Below are 16,194 nucleotides of genomic sequence, written 5' to 3'. Positions count from 1 at the left end.
GAGGAAATTAATATTTCAACTCACTGAAAAAAGAACAAATAAAGCTCGTAAGTGAAAACGTACATGTGAGTCTATGCTAAAAGATAAAAAGCTCCTCGGTAAAAATATCGAATTATCGCACAGTCTCAAAATATAAAAGGCAGCCCTCGTACATCGTTTCGGAACCAATCTGTCGAAAAAGCACGCTGGGACTACCGTTAAATGAGTTAGACCATGACGACCGGTGACGACTCCGCACTGGCAGGGCCTAGTACACTGTTACAACAACAACATTGAAAATTTACTTTCAAAATAGGAGGTGCAGGAATGGGAGTTACACAAACTGTGTGTTTAATGAAAAGTCGTTTGTGGCGAGGCGCATTTTCATTCAGCGGTTTTGTTAACAAACAAAACTACAGCGAGCGAAGATTAGAAACCCCACAGAGAGTCACGATTTAGATTTTGGAGTTGTGGCTTTATTGGATAATTTTTTTCCCCGAAAAAACTACAGGAAGCTTAATTTCGCTAAGAGAGCCTCTATTACCGATTTTTTATGGACTGAAGTTGAAGACGTGACCTTAGACGATTTTTGGTATAGCACACGATAACACACTCAAAAATTCCATATTTTGCCTACTAAATTTGATAACCTTGTAATCAGACATACTGATTATGTTGGTTGGCATCCTAAGAGCTGAGGTTCGACATCATTATATTTTTTTGGGTGCCGTTAAAGGTCGTTGTTGTGTTGACAATCCAGAAACTATTCAGGCACTTATGTAAATACGATATTGTTTGCGCAACTAAAAGACCCTTTAAAACGAAGAGGAAGCATAAACACTCGTATGTATGCATATTCTTACGTACACACATAAATCGACATACAGAGGGACGTCATTAAATGTATTAAAAAAAATTCAGTTCTTGCAATCTGAAATGAATATCGTCACGAGCTTTAGCCCTTCAAAGCATATTGTTCGCCATGCAGGTATGTACATACATACATATGTACAATGTAAAAAAGGAACAGTTTATATGCCACAACAAGATTTTAAAGCAAGTCTTCTTTGCTGTTTTTTTTTTCACATGGAAGAATGTGGAAATTTAATACGTGTATTTTGTTTTTTAAGAAAAACAACCAGGACATGAATGAACTATACATCCTTTTTTAGTTGGGTCACGAACGGGTGGGCCGATAGAGTTATAAATAAATGCTATAAACAATTATAAAAAACCGCAAAACTGTGGCCGATCAATACATGGCACACAGTGGGATGGATAAGCATTCTAGAGACACAAAACTTGTCTCTTACGTTTTAATTAATCACAGCAAGAACACCTCTGTTTATATGTGCAGGTATTTTATTATCGGTCAAAGTAAGTTGTGAGCTTTTGCTATTTTTTTGACGTTGCCACGTTTTTTTTACTTCAAAAATAGTTTGCCTTTCAAAAATTTAATGTTGTTAAGAGTTTATTATTATTATTATTTGCTTAAGCGTCCATTATGTGGCGCATAGTGCCTAAATTAACGATTTCCACATATTTCTATCGCTTGCATTTTGCCTCAATTGAGTCCACGTGAGATCGATGCGAGTTATTTCGTCATGCAGGCAGTGTCGTCAGGATTCTCTTGGTCTTCCCATGCGTCTATACCCTTGTGGATTCAATTCTAAGGCCATCGTTGGTATTTCTTGCACTGGTTTTCTGGGGTGTGTCCAATCCATGCCTACTTCCTCTTACGGATTTCGACGTCGCTTGCAACTTGATTGCGCCTTCTGTGCAATTCAGCGTTCGCTATGCAATTTTCGGCCCACCAAGCGCGTATTATTGTGCGGAGGCACCGATTTACAAACGTTTGCACTGATGTTGGCTAGGATTCGCATCCATACAATTAAACCGGATTTAAAAAAGCGTATTTTCGTTTTCTCCGTAAGCTGTTTGGTAGGTAGGTAGGTGAAATGGTTGCAGTACCAGTCTGGCACTCCTCAAGTAGCACTAAAGCGCCGATTTGATACCATTATAAGACGTCCAACAGGCAGATATCTACAGCCAGCCAGACCTGTTGATATAATTGAGAAGATAGATGGGATTTAGGTTGGCGCACTGCCCCAGGCTGTTGAAAGGTCCCCACAGCTTCTGCAATGCGAGTTAAATGGTAACCCTAGTTTTTCCGCGTTTGTGCTGATCGTCCAATGACCGGCAAGCACAGCTACGAGTTTGGCAATTGAATGGCGAGGAGTCCAAATGACTTTTTGAATCCTTCGTATATCGTATTCGGGCCAAAGGGTTTTCGAAATAGCACATGAAGAAATGGAGCTCCTTCTTTACTGCGCTTTCCTCAGAAATAAATTGTGCAGTTCCCCTTAAACAATTTTCAGGGGGATGGCGATGACCGGGTAGGAGGTATCTGAGGCCAAGCTCACCTGGCAAGCGCACCAGCAATTTCATTTACCTCTATGTTCCTATGCCGTGGAACCCAGATCAGAGAAATGTTACTTGAGTACCCAAGAGATTCGATCGAAGATCGGAGAAATACGGTGTTAACTGCCCGAAAATGCTACCATGTCCCTTGACCTTTAACCTGATTGCACTTTGAGCTGCGATGGAAATGACGAAAAAATCGATGGGAAGTAAGTGCAAAAGGACATTCAGGGCAGCACTGGGTCAAGTTTTGCATGCGCCGGCGATGCCAATGCATGCAGTCCTTTGCACCCTCCCCAGTTTAGTGTTATTATAGCCCTTCCAAAGAACTCCCCACCAAACCAGGCATCCATACGTTAAAATTGGCAAAACCACTGCGTTGTACGTCCACAGCACGACCTGTGGCTTGAGTCCCCATTTTTTACCGAACATAGATTTGCAGGAGTGGAAGGCTATACTGGTCTTCTTTATTTAAATGTGTAGCTTCCAATGGACTTTGGAGTCAAGTATCACTCCAAGATACCTAACTTCCGATGAGAGCGGGAGAACGTGGTTGTTTAATTTGGGAAGTCGAAAGGGTGGAGGTTTATATTTTCTGGGAAATAGCACCAACTCCATTTTGTCAGAGTTGACTCGGAGGCAACAAGTAGCAGCCCAGCGACTGAGTACAGCCAGTGACTTTTCCAAAATCTCAGCCATGACTCAGAGAAACTGTCCCAATATCATCAGAACCAACCTTATTTAGCATTATCAGAACTTCGTCAATAGCAACTAGCCAAAGTAGGGGCGAAAGGACACCACTCCGCGGCGTCCCCCTGTGAACGAATCTAGTGACTTTAGCCCCTCTTACGACCGCATTAACTTCCCTGCAGCCAAGCAGGGACGAGATGCAGAGACAGATGGGTCTTTCCACCTCTAGTCTATCTAACGCAGTGACAATTGACTCCGCCCTGATGTTATTAAAAGCACGTTCTATATCTATCAAGGCCGCCAAAGTGAATGGTTTGCCTTCCAGAGATTTTTCCACAGTCCCTACGACCTCGTGTAAGGCTGCTTGCACGGATTTCCCTTTTAGGTAAGAGTGTTGCACTGGAGATAATTTGGATTCGATATGCACTCGGATATGATAATCAATAAATCTTTCAAACAATTTTAGGATAAATGAGGTAAGACTTAAAGGCCTTAAGTCCTTGGCCGATTCTTGGCCCCTCCTTCCTGCCTTCGGTATGAAAACAACCCTCGGCTTCTTCCAGTTGGCGGGGGCCTGATTAAGAGCGATACACGCCCAGTAGATTTCTTCTTGTTTTCTGAAGCAAGCAAGATATCGTCAGAACCAGGAGATTTAAAAGAAGAAAAACTATTTATTGCCCACGTAATTCAACTGACAGAATAGATTGCAGGAAAACAATTAGTAATCCTACCTGGCGACTCGTGTCGACAATATCACGTGGGGTAGTACAATTTTTCGGAAAGTGATTATTCACCAGGATAGTCAAAGATACTTCTGCAGATTCAACCCACTCCCCGTCCTCCCTTTTTACAAGAGTTCTGCGGAAGTGGTCTCTCGAAAGGGAATACATAGTATAAGTAACCAACGTTTAGCCCTGGCGTTACTCATCCACTGTACTATATTCTGAAAGATCGCGAATGTCAAATCGACCATAACTTTCTTAATGTATAAATTTATATATATAACACTTTCGAACTTTATAAGTATTCACCGTTATTTATCTACGTACTTGCAAAAAAAATTGAAGTTCGAATGCTAAGTACAAGCGATAACTAGACAATTAATAAAATTTCGAGCTAAATATCAAGCCAGTTAATTGGGCCAATTAACCTAGTGTACGAAACATACTATATGGATGACGTCTAAAACGACATTCAATGGGATGTATCCAATTAAGCGCTGGGTCAGAGTCGTGACACTGACGTTGATTAAAAACATACATACGAATGTGCAAATATAAAAAATATATAAATGTGGTAATGCTTGTTGAGCTTCTTTTTATACAATAATCCATTCATAATTTTTGCCACTACCCAGCAGTTGAAAAACCAAATTAGTCCGACAAATACTAGTTTACAACTATAATTTCCTGACTGAAATCGATCTAGTCCGAAAACGAACAGTTTTGCAATACAAAACGATTTTTTCAGGGCTGTTTTACTTGACTACAGCCTTTTAACTCAATTTTACTTGGGTATGTTGTAAACTGTTAAAATTATGTATTAAATATGAAATTGAAACATCGTGGCTTAGCTAACATAAACATTTATTATTATTGGAAAAGATAAAAAACAAATATATACATATGTATTAGGGCGGGTCGATTTAAAAATCGCTCATTGCTCTGTGAAAATCGTATTCTAGGGATCAAAATAAGAAACTTTGCCGTAGGACCATACCTCTAAAACGAATTCTGATGTCCCCCAATTTGGGTCGAACGAAAAATCCCACTTTGATCCATTTAGAGTGCTCCAATCGAGTCCAAATGTATGACCGACCCCCACTAACTTTGGACGGCCGATCCACCCATGCCAGTGGCACACCCCCTGGAACTCCCCTGGGGGGTTCCCCCCACAAACAATCATTTCAAAATATCACCATTTTTGGCCTTTACATGAAAAAATAAACTAAAACGTTCGACCCAAATTGGGGGACATCAGAACTCGTTTTAGAGGTATCCCTAGAATATGATTTTCCCAGAGCAATGGGCGATTTTTTTGCCTCCCCACAAATCGACCCGGCCTAATATAATATGTATATATATATTTATTGTACTCAAAATCTATTGCTTTTGATAACATGTAATGAAAAATGCTTTTATTTAAACTTTGGAATCTTATCAATTTTGAAATATTTTTGTACTTATTTTTCCTTTCTATCTTAGGCGGCCGCCGTGGCCGAATGTGTTGGTGCGTGACTACCATTCGGAATTCAGAGAGTGAACGTCGGTTCGAATCTCGGTGAAAGATCGAAAATTAAGAAAAACATTTTTCTAATAGCGGTCGCTCCTCGGCAGGCCATGGCAAACCTCCGAGTGTATTTCTGCCCTGGAAAAGCTCCTCATAAAAATATCTGCCGTTCGGAGTCGGCATGAAACTGTAGGTCCCTCCATTTGTGGAACAACATCAAGACGCACACCACAAATAGGAGGAGGAGCTCGGCCAAACACCCAAAAAGGGTGTACGCGCCAATTATATATATATCTTAGAAATCTAAGACTACTAAATAAAACTGTGTAATATTTGAAATTATACTTAATAAAAGGGTCTTTATTGTGTACACATAAATCGATGTTATTTTTTAAACTCTCTCCAATTATACTGAAATTAATGGTTTCCTATTTTCAACTAATATGAGACTTGAACTAGTATGAACTAGTATATTTCTGATCGAAATCTTCTCAATTACATCATGTATATTAGGATATCGTTTGTACAAAATTTCAGTTGTTTGTTTATAAAAAAGGCAATTGCCTGACTAGTTGGGTCTACGACTCTTACTAAATAGTTATGAGGTAATTCACAATTAGTACATTTGACTACAGGGTGGCAAATAGTACTCACACGTACTTAGATGTGTGTGCATGGAAATATAAATTAAAAAACACACAAGTGATAAATGTATGTACATATGTACATACATATATATAATTTATTTATAATACCTACTTCACACTTTCATGCGTAATACATATACAATATGTCTAATCGAAGCATGATCGCCATAACTTAGAAACTATTCGACCAAGTCGATTCGAACAAACTTTATTGTATGGGTTTATAATATCTATTATATGCAATATATTTAATAAAATGTATAGCCATTACTATAAGCCATAATGGCTTCACATCTTCAATTGGCGCGTGCACTCTTTTTTGTGTGTTTGACCTAGCGCCTCCGCCTATTTGCGGCGTCTTGCTGTTATTACACAAATGGAGGGACCTACAGTTTCAAGCTGACTTCGAACGGCAGATATTTTTTATGCGGAGGTTTTGCATTTGCCTACCGAGGGGCGACCGCTATTAGAAAAAACTTTTTCTTCATTTTGGTCTTTCACCAAGATTCGAACATACGTTCTCTCTGAATTCTGTTTACCTATATCATTCGTACGCTTTCTAAATTTCCCACAAAACTAACAAATTGCACTACGCTTATTGCGAAAAGGATACGCCTATTTAGCAGTATTTAATTTTTTTTTATAACGGCACTCCAAGTTTGAATTTTGGTGATCAAACTTTTATTATACAGACTGGGCATGAAACACCGAATAATATCGTTCGCCCCGCGGCAGGCATTGGCAGGTTGTTTACTATTTTTTATTACAGTTAGTAGCATCTCTTGGAAGAACACGAACCAAGTTTCAGGCAGATTGGTGTATTTTTTTGTGTTTTGCATTTCTTTGAATCTCCAGACTTTGTTCCCTCAGATCGGATTGTTCCACAATTTGAAGAAATGGTTGGCGGGAAAAAGATTTTAGACAAACGATGAGGAGATTGCAGAAACAATAGCTATTTTTCAGTCAACTCCTATGATTTTAAAGAGATCAACCAACTACGAGTATAATGGAACAGCGTTAGACGAAGTGTAGAAGCCTAAAAGAAGATTATGTCGAATAATAAAAGAGCTTTACCCTAAACAACTAAATAGTTGTGCGACGTATCGACGCCCATATATATAGACATATATACATATGCATATTGAAATGTTTTATATGTACAATAATTAATGACACAGCAATGAAAAGTAGCCCTTAAAGAGTTAATGAAAATCACAAAATATTACCTTCTTGGGATAACGTTTGAGATACCCCCAGCCTATTCAAATTAAAAAAAAAAATAAACGAAATTTTACACATCCATTAATAAACCGGCCTCGGTAGTCTAGCGAAAGTGCATCAGAGTTTGTGGGTTCGAATCCCAAGTAAAGCACGGTCCTCGCACTTTTCCAAATTTACCTACTTAAAAAAAATTCTCATTCCTCAAACCCAAAAACTTATCCTTTCCTTCCTTACTGCCGCACAATAGTCAGCGCATTATTTGCATTGTGGCTGCTAAAACAAGCAAAAACAGAAACAGTTACACATTGCATCAGAGGCGCCTGCAAGAGGAAGCTTGCAACCGCGGTAAAAGCGTAGACACACCTAATTTCGCGAAGTCCTCAACCATTTGTGCAATCCTTCTGCCAGAAAAATGTGAAATACAGTTGGCGCTCCAAGCAGCAAGAAGGCGTTGTTTCTAAGCAATGACAGGTAGGCATTTCCACCACTTAGGCATGGTAGCGGCAGGCTAATCACCTACCCTGCCAGAAATCAAAAAGATTAACGAAACCAACGCAAGACTAGTCTTGTCGAGACCCTATGCTCCCGACAAGAGTGAACAAGCGAAAAAAAAAATAATAAACCTCATACATAAGGTGGCACAAAATTAACCATTCAATTTTGTTTTTCAATAACTATAAAATAAATAATAATAAAAAAGATTTTTAATGATAAAAACCTTTATCTTGACTTTTACGCGCCCCATTGGTTGTCCATTTGTATACTTCAGTTGTCTAGTTCACAAATGTCAAATATAATTGACGTATGACGTCATTTGCAAAAATTATAAACCTTCCGATACATTTTGCGCCCCCTTGTACCAAAGATTTTAAATTTTATGTTTGTAACTTGTAATTTTTACTTAAATAAAATAATAATAATAATTTAAATAATAAAAACTGACACAACCACTAATGGCGTTAAAAACCATTTCGAGCTACTCGTATCCTGGGCTATTAGCAGTGCCATAATTGCATCCAAGTCCATTGTGACACATTTGTTTCTGGTGTATTAAAAGTTACCTGAGAAGGTCACAAAAACGCTTCAATCTAAACACTAACAACATCCAAGAGTGAATCGTGTCGAAGTTACAAGTTTACTATGCATAAATGTATGCGTGGATACATGATTTTGTAAAATGAAAAGGTGGAATTTAAAAAATTCAATTAAATTTCAAAAATTAATAGTATCCGGGCCCGCTCAAAAGCGATTTAAAAAAAATCACTCCGCCCTAAAGTATGTACATAAATTGAATAAACTCAATTATATTGATAAGAAAGCAAATTGTGAGCAATATTCACAATAAATAAATAAGTAAAAAAAAATAGCAATGATAATTGGTGCCTCTCTGAATATCATAGATATACAGTAGGTTCTGTTTTTATGCGGTAGATACGTTCCGCAAGAAACAGCATAAAAAAAGCTAAATACTAGTTCCATAGTAAAACTATAGATACGTTTCAAAAGTGCTAAAACCGCATAAATCTGAAATAATTAAATAAAATCGCATAAACAAAATATTGTATTTTTGAAAATTATATCTTTATTTAAGAAACGTCAGAATCGAAAAATAAATTTAAGTCAGAAATAAAATCAGACAATACCCACATGTTGCGCGTTCGTTTAGGATTTGGCGTAAAATCACTTTCGTCACTTGAGGAAATGTACACGACTGATCTAAATAGTTATGCAGGCGGTTCCATACTTGTAGGGTTAGCATTTTTGATGTAATCTGTGATGAGTTTTTGCTTAGCTGGCCTAGAATCTTGTTTATATGTACAATTCCCGATAGGTCGACATGCATTTTGTAATTTTAAAAAAAACCGCACTATTTCAAAACCGCATAAAAAAAAGCCGCATAAAAACAGAACCTACTGTATATACAAAGTATTTAACTACATATACATACATTTATATATACGTATCGTAATTAAAATCTACTATTATGTGTAGCTTTAAAATGATCTCGTGTTTCGAAGCTTTGATAAAACCATATAATTATAAGTTTCAAAAGGCTAATTTCACTCATCACTAGCACTCACACACTGAATTATGGCAACGCTGCAGTCAAACCTACTAGTTTTAAACTACTTTATTACCGACTTTTGCTTTGCAGCTAATGTAGTTTATCTTTTAGCCTTTTTCACTGCTAGCAACTGGGCGATGCAATGCGAAATGTGAATAGTCAGCATATAATATATCAGTATCACAACAGTTAACTAGTTCGTTACCAGTGTTAATGAATATGTAGTTCGTAATGAACAAAACAACAGATGAACCACTTCATCGTCGACATTACTCATATATTCGTCCTTATTGTGTGCATCCTTAAAGTTTGGAGCATTTTTATTTTATGTTATGCAATTGAAAAAAAATTTTGCACACACCTTTAATTCGTAATTTCGTGCAATTCTAGTCACTCTCTCCATAACATACCAGTTTGCAATGCAGGGATTGTATGCCACATACAATACATGGCATATGAATTTTTATATTGTAAGGGAGTGATAGTAGTTTGTGCTTTTAATTTCACAAAATCAAAATGTTCCGTAATTACTACGAGAATCATTTGAGTAAACCAGATGTGAACACATTTATTTTGCTATCAGTGATTGTAATTAGTTGCAATCGTAATTCATGTTTAATATTTTTTGTGTTTGAATACTGCTGTAATAAAATAAAATTTTTTAATCAAATGCCATTCGGATGAATATCATTTTTAGAGACTGAGAAAATTGGTATCCAGTGCTTTGCGATTACTGGTTACAAAATACTATTATCAAGTGGGCTTGTCTGTCTACTGCTAAAATGATTTTTTCTATCGTTGAAGTTGTCAAGTCAGATTTAGGCTTCACAACGGGGGCAACGCTCCCTCGACTTTCCAGGCATGTTGAGCCCATTTTTTTAAACCATGCAAAATAAATGGCAACCTTAATGAACTGCTTCTATTCTTATGCCAAGATTTTAACTTTCATTTCAACATATTTCATATACTGAACTAGCTTTTTACCATCAAGAAACGATACCATCGTCAATCATTTGTTGAGGCTAAACTTACTTATTATTCAGCTGATGAAGTTTTTCTGTAGCTGAACAGTTTTACACGTTGACGCTGAAAAAAAGTAACCTTTCTTGGCTCGACGGCAAAGTTGTGCAGTTGGCCGAGTTGTGCAGTATTGCCAACCATTCGCTCTTCGTAATAAATTTAGTGCTTTTTTATACCCAAAATGCGAAAATTTTTAAGTTTGGTTTTTGTATCTTTTTTTATTTAAAGCTATCGAAACTGTAAGTTAAAAAGAAAAATCTCTAAGAATAAACAAAAGAAGGTTAAAAAAAGCCACTCTGAGAAGATTTTAGTGCTAATGAAAATTTGTTGATTCTTATAAATTTTGATATTTTGAAAGTGCTAATTTAATTTTTTGCTCCCTTTGGGGTTACCCAAAAATATTAGTATTTATTATTCTATATTATATTATATTAATTATTATTATTCTCTCAACTCTTCTTAACATTGAAAACCTTTTTACACATTTTAAAAAGCGTTTGAATTTACTGAATGCGAATTAAAACCGTAGTGGTGTAATCGTTTCTTTCGGTCCTCAATCCTTAGTGGGACATAGGGCATCAAGAGGTGTATTCATTGTAAAAATAAGCAATAAAATACTGCTGAAGAAACTATAATGGCATTTTTACAAAAATAGTACCTTATCTGGTTACATAACCTCAAATACAGCAAAAAAGTCGTTCTCTTAACACAAGAGTTTCTTTTGACAAAAAACTCGTAAATTAAATTGTACATAACCATAACGCATTTATGAAAAAACACACGCACATTTTAAAGACAATTTGTCACGCATACAAAGTTCTTTAAGTAATTCAATAAAAATTTGGTATTTTATTTTCTTCAAATGGGCATTTTAGTGCGTTTTTATATCCAAGGCTAGGCAACACTGCAGTAGCGAGAGAGAGATTTGACTGCTGAAAGGAGAAGAACACCAACAATAACCGAAATCGGGGGCAATGCGAGAAGATGTTAAAAAAAAGTAAAGCTAAATAAAACTGAGTGAATTATTGAACCAATTAAAAGATGTTACAGCCCAACTACATACATATGTTTAGCCCTTCCACAATAAACCAGACTTTAGCTTTATTTCTTAGCTTTCTGCAGTTTACTAGACAAAAACCGTATTTATTTAAAAAAAAAAAAAATTTTCTAACCTCTTTTATATGCATGGAAGACGCAAATTTTCTTCTTTTGATTTTAAACATACTTGTTAATTACAATTAGTTCGGATTGTCGGATTTTTATTTAATGAATAATTATTTACAATTTCTATTTCAAATGCACCCAACACTTTTCTTGCGAGCACCGATTTCCTTCACAACTTTTTTCTTTGCCAACAAGCGATTTGCTGTTTTATTCACAAGTTGGTAAGTGGTTGGCGAATCAAAAAGGAAATTATGAGCCAAATTTAAAGCAAGATTTCTTTTTTCAATGCTAGCAATTCTACCATATGCTTGACCTTAGACTATTTAGACTATTGCTATTTTTTTTTTTTCACAAATACTAATTCTTAATTGACTAACGCGGATTTTTTCGGTTCGTAGGCATCAATCATCAAGAATAATGCAATATATTCTTATTTTTATTTGTTCTCACTCTTTTCTACTTAAATTTATCATTTTTATTTTAAAAATCATTTTATTTAAAAAATCATTTTCAAGGAACATTTAGAAATCATTTTCAAGGAACATTTTTTTGGGATCAGGTGTAAAAAAATTAATAAATGAATAAATAAAAAAATTTCGTTGTTACGAAATCTATTAAAAAACAAAACAATCGTGCGGGTTACCTTCACGTACCGTACATATATTGAATATGCCGCGATCGATTCTGGATGAGTAAGAGTTTAACCTGAACGTAATTGATCCAAAAAATCGGTCTCACGAAACAGCTGAAGCTCTTCAACTACAATGAGTGCTGGTTGGACTCCGATAACAGGATTCATCAGGGGTCGGAAGTTTAGGCAGATGGTAAGAGGCTCCCGATGAATGTTATTGAATGTCTATCTGTATACTTCATTCCCAAGACAATCGCAATGACTCTAGGGGTTGCCACCCCAATAAACTAGCCCTGTGCAGTGTGCTGAACACCACTCACCACTCCTTCAACTTCCTGCTCTCCACATATGCTTTTTTTACCTGCTTTTACAATACCCAACCACGCTTTCGCGTTCTTCAGTACTCACATGAATCCCACTCTTTTCATCAAATTGGAAAGTGGTTCATCCATTCTTCGCACTTCTTAATCTTACAGTTTTTTGTTGTGTTGTTGTTATAACAGCATAAAATTTCCCCTAAAAATCAGGGTCGTTCCGGTAACTTAGTATATCTTGGAACCTCTTGAAAGCCACTGAACTTTCGGGAAATGCAACGGCATTATACCAGTTAACGAAATAGTAAGCCCATGTATCAGTGTCATACTAGATAATAAACAAGTTCTTAATGGACAAAAGAAGCATACCATATCATTGACTTCATTTATATGTATCTGTCTAATCCGCATTCTGTGCGTTCTTAACGTTTGAAGCGTTCCTATTGATAGTATTTAAAGCATATTTGTTTTGCATACAACTCTTATTGGTAATTTCCGTACTGGTGTTGTACCATTTGGTTTTTTACTGCAGGGTAAATGGTAGCTGTGTAGGATACTTTACATTTGTCATAAACAAAATACAGAGAATCTAGTTTCTCTCAATTTCTTCTTAGTACTTGTAAAGGGTAAATGTCAAATGACTAATTTAATGACCGATTTTGTTCATACTCCGAATGCATTCTTCGATACGCCACTTCTCTGCTTTCTATGCTTGGACTCTGCTCGTTGATGAAAGATTTGAATGTGAAAGCAAACCTTTTATTTTTCTACCTTTTTGAAAAAAAAAATCCAAATAAGCATTAGGCTTTTGTTTGCAGTCAAATACCAAACTTTAAAATGTGACTTTTATTTTTACCGGCAAAAATAAAGGTCTTGGCTGAATGACAGAAAACGCCTACAGTCCAATTAAAGTAAATTTGGTAACAATAGATTCGTCTTGACTTGAAGATCTCATAAATATGAATCGGTATTGGCTCAATAGGTGAAACAAAAACTAGCTGCGAACTGATTTCCGTATATCTTAAGCGTACCTTGACCATTTGAAATTTTTTGTTTATAACGTTAACATAAAACTATTTAAATCAAAAGATTTGTCCAGAGCACAGAAAATAAGAATGTACAAAGTACTGATACGACCCGTCCTTACATATGGTGCAGAAATATGGACGCTGAAAACAAATGACATTCATCAGCTGATGTGCTTCGAAAGACGTATCATAAGGAAAATATATGGTCCGGTTGCAACAATAGATGGCAGCTACCGCATTCGCTACAATAATGAAATCGAAGAAATCGTTCAAGGACAAAATATAATACGTTTTATCAAAGCCCAACGAATTAGATGGATTGGGCACGTACTGCGCATGCCGAAAGAGCGAAATGCTAGGAAAGCTTTTATTTTAACACCAATTGGAGGAAGAAAAAGAGGACGCCCACGAAAGCGATGGTTAGATGACGTCGAATCAGATCTTAAGCAAATGAACGTACACAACTGGAGAGATGTAGCCATGGATAGAATAAAGTGGAGAAAAATTGTTGATGAAGCTATGGTCCACCACGGACTGTGAGGCTAAGAAGAAGAAGAATTTCCAGGTTAAAAATAATGGACCTACATAAGTCTTACAAAACCTCAACTACCAGTAAATGTGCCAACTCGTAGGAGCTCCGCATTGCGTAATACATTTTCAGCCGCCGTAGCCGAATGGGTCCATTCGGAATTCAAAGAAAACATAGGTTCGAATCTCGGTGAAACACCAAAATTAAGAAAACCTTTTTTCTAATAGCGGTCACCCCTCGGCAGGCAATAAAAAGCCTTCGAGTGTATTTCTGCCATGAAAAAGCTCCTCATAAAATCTACCGTTCGGAGTCGGCTTAAACTGTAGCCATTTGCGGAACAACATCAACATGCACGCCCCAAATAGGAGGGGGATCTCGGCCAAACACCCAAAAAGGGCGCCAATTATATATTTACATATCTGAAATCATCTGCATATGAAGAAATCTGTCGCTTAAATGTCAGTAATAAATAATTTCTAGACGGTACCTGTTTGTTATGTCATCTTTGATCTTTATCAAATAATCAGATACATCATTTTACACGCTTTAAAATTATTGAAGTTTATAATGAAAACTGTCGCGAAATTCGTAATTTTTTTGGAGGAAATTATCGTCCGAAAGAGTCGACAATTGAAAGCTTGGTGAAAAAATTTCAAGAAACTGATTCTGTCGAGGATATAAAAAGGACTGGTAGACCAACAACTGGATCGATATCTCGACTTTCTCAACAATTAGTCGTTCATGAATCGACTGTTTCACAGATTTTATCTGTAGACGTACTCATAGTAGACATTCGGGCATGGTGGATATTTCATTTTCTACACACCATATAATTGTTAACAGCAGTGTTTTCAATAAAAAATTGTGAAACCTGAAAGAAGCTAAATTTTTACCTGTTTTATCTGAAAACTACATCTAGGCGCGTCTTTTGAAAGACCCTTCCGTTAATGCAATAAATTACAAATTATTAAATCTTGACCTTGTAAAAAATCTTTATATTAATTGAAATTTTTTAATTAAATTGTGTTTCTTGCAGTTATACCAATTTTTTTTCATCCTCGCCGCTCTTCGGAAGGTTCTCTAACAATGGCTAATGGACGATATACAAGTTAAATTTTAACCAGAAAGCTACAACCAGTTTACGGTGTCTATCTGTAGATACTGCTGGAAGCTTCATAAATATAATTTACCCAAAAATTAGTTTAGTTTATCCAAAAACAGCGATAGAATGGTAGCCAGGGAAATGGATGTGTTTGAGAATTTCGAAGTGGACAATCCTTCCAGAAGGCGTAGGCCGCCCCCCACATTGATGAACCGTGTCTATACCATCACAACACCTACACTCATTCTAACTGTTGCCGGTCTTGTGACCATTGTGCTTGCGACCTGTCTCACCATTTACAATATTGCAAGTTGTGATAACGAAGATTTTGAAGGAATATCGGATGATAATGTCATTTGTACAACAGCAAGGAAACATTTTGTGAAACCGGTGATAAAAGAAGTAAAAAATTCACTGCCCCTTAATGATGAACGCAACGTACGCTTACCACGTTCGATGAAGCCGCAAAAATACAATATTTCCCTGATGCCACACCTGCTCAATAATAATTTCACATTCGAAGGGGAGGTACGCATTCAAGTTATTGTACTGGAAGACTGCTATAACATTACCATGCATGCCTCAAATTTGAATATTAGCAAAAATGATGTGTCAGTACATCAAATTGGCACATCGACAGCGACGGAGGCTATGCAGCCAGCATTGGCAGAATACGCTAACTACACACCGGAAATTGGCGACGTTGACCTGAGGATACGAAAACAATACATGCTTGAATCCAAGCAGTTTTTCATCATCGAACTGTACGACAAATTAAATAAGGGCGGCGTGTACGAGATAAATATCCGGTTCAGCGGTCTAATAGAGGACTATTTGCAGGGATTTTATCGCAGCTCATATCAAGTGGGCAACGAAAAGCGGTAAGTCAGCTTTGTTGCCAATTACTAAATAAGAGTATGTAAGGCAAATTCACGTCACACTTGTAGATATTTTTCAGTGCAAAATCAAAATGTGAAACATAAGCAAATTTTACGTACATATGCACTGTAATAGGGAGGTTCATGTCTTTTTTAGGAAGTCAGTTTGTTTTACGCTCGCAAAGCTGGAAAAGTAGTCGATCAATCGATTTTGAAGTTTTGGCACAAGGTTTCATTCCGTGGTACTCGTATTCTGATAAAGTAAAAAAAGGGTCG

General features: G+C 36.6%; 1 protein-coding gene across 1 annotated transcript in view; it reads left to right on the top strand.

The window, feature by feature from the left end:
- Positions 1–16,194, top strand: part of LOC129253391 (aminopeptidase N) — a 72,984-nt gene that overhangs the window by 46,017 nt on the left and 10,773 nt on the right. Inside the window, exon 2 of the mRNA XM_054891749.1 lies at positions 14,975–15,921. Within this exon, the coding sequence (XP_054747724.1) occupies positions 15,167–15,921 (755 nt within the window). The 5' untranslated portion in view covers positions 14,975–15,166. The remainder of the gene's footprint in view (positions 1–14,974; positions 15,922–16,194) is intronic.

The sequence above is a fragment of the Anastrepha obliqua genome, chromosome 1 (assembly GCF_027943255.1).
Source record: "Anastrepha obliqua isolate idAnaObli1 chromosome 1, idAnaObli1_1.0, whole genome shotgun sequence".
Taxonomy (NCBI): Eukaryota; Metazoa; Arthropoda; class Insecta; order Diptera; family Tephritidae; genus Anastrepha; species Anastrepha obliqua.
The sequence above is the reverse complement of the archived record's forward strand: the minus strand, read 5'-3'. Positions and strand labels throughout refer to the sequence as shown.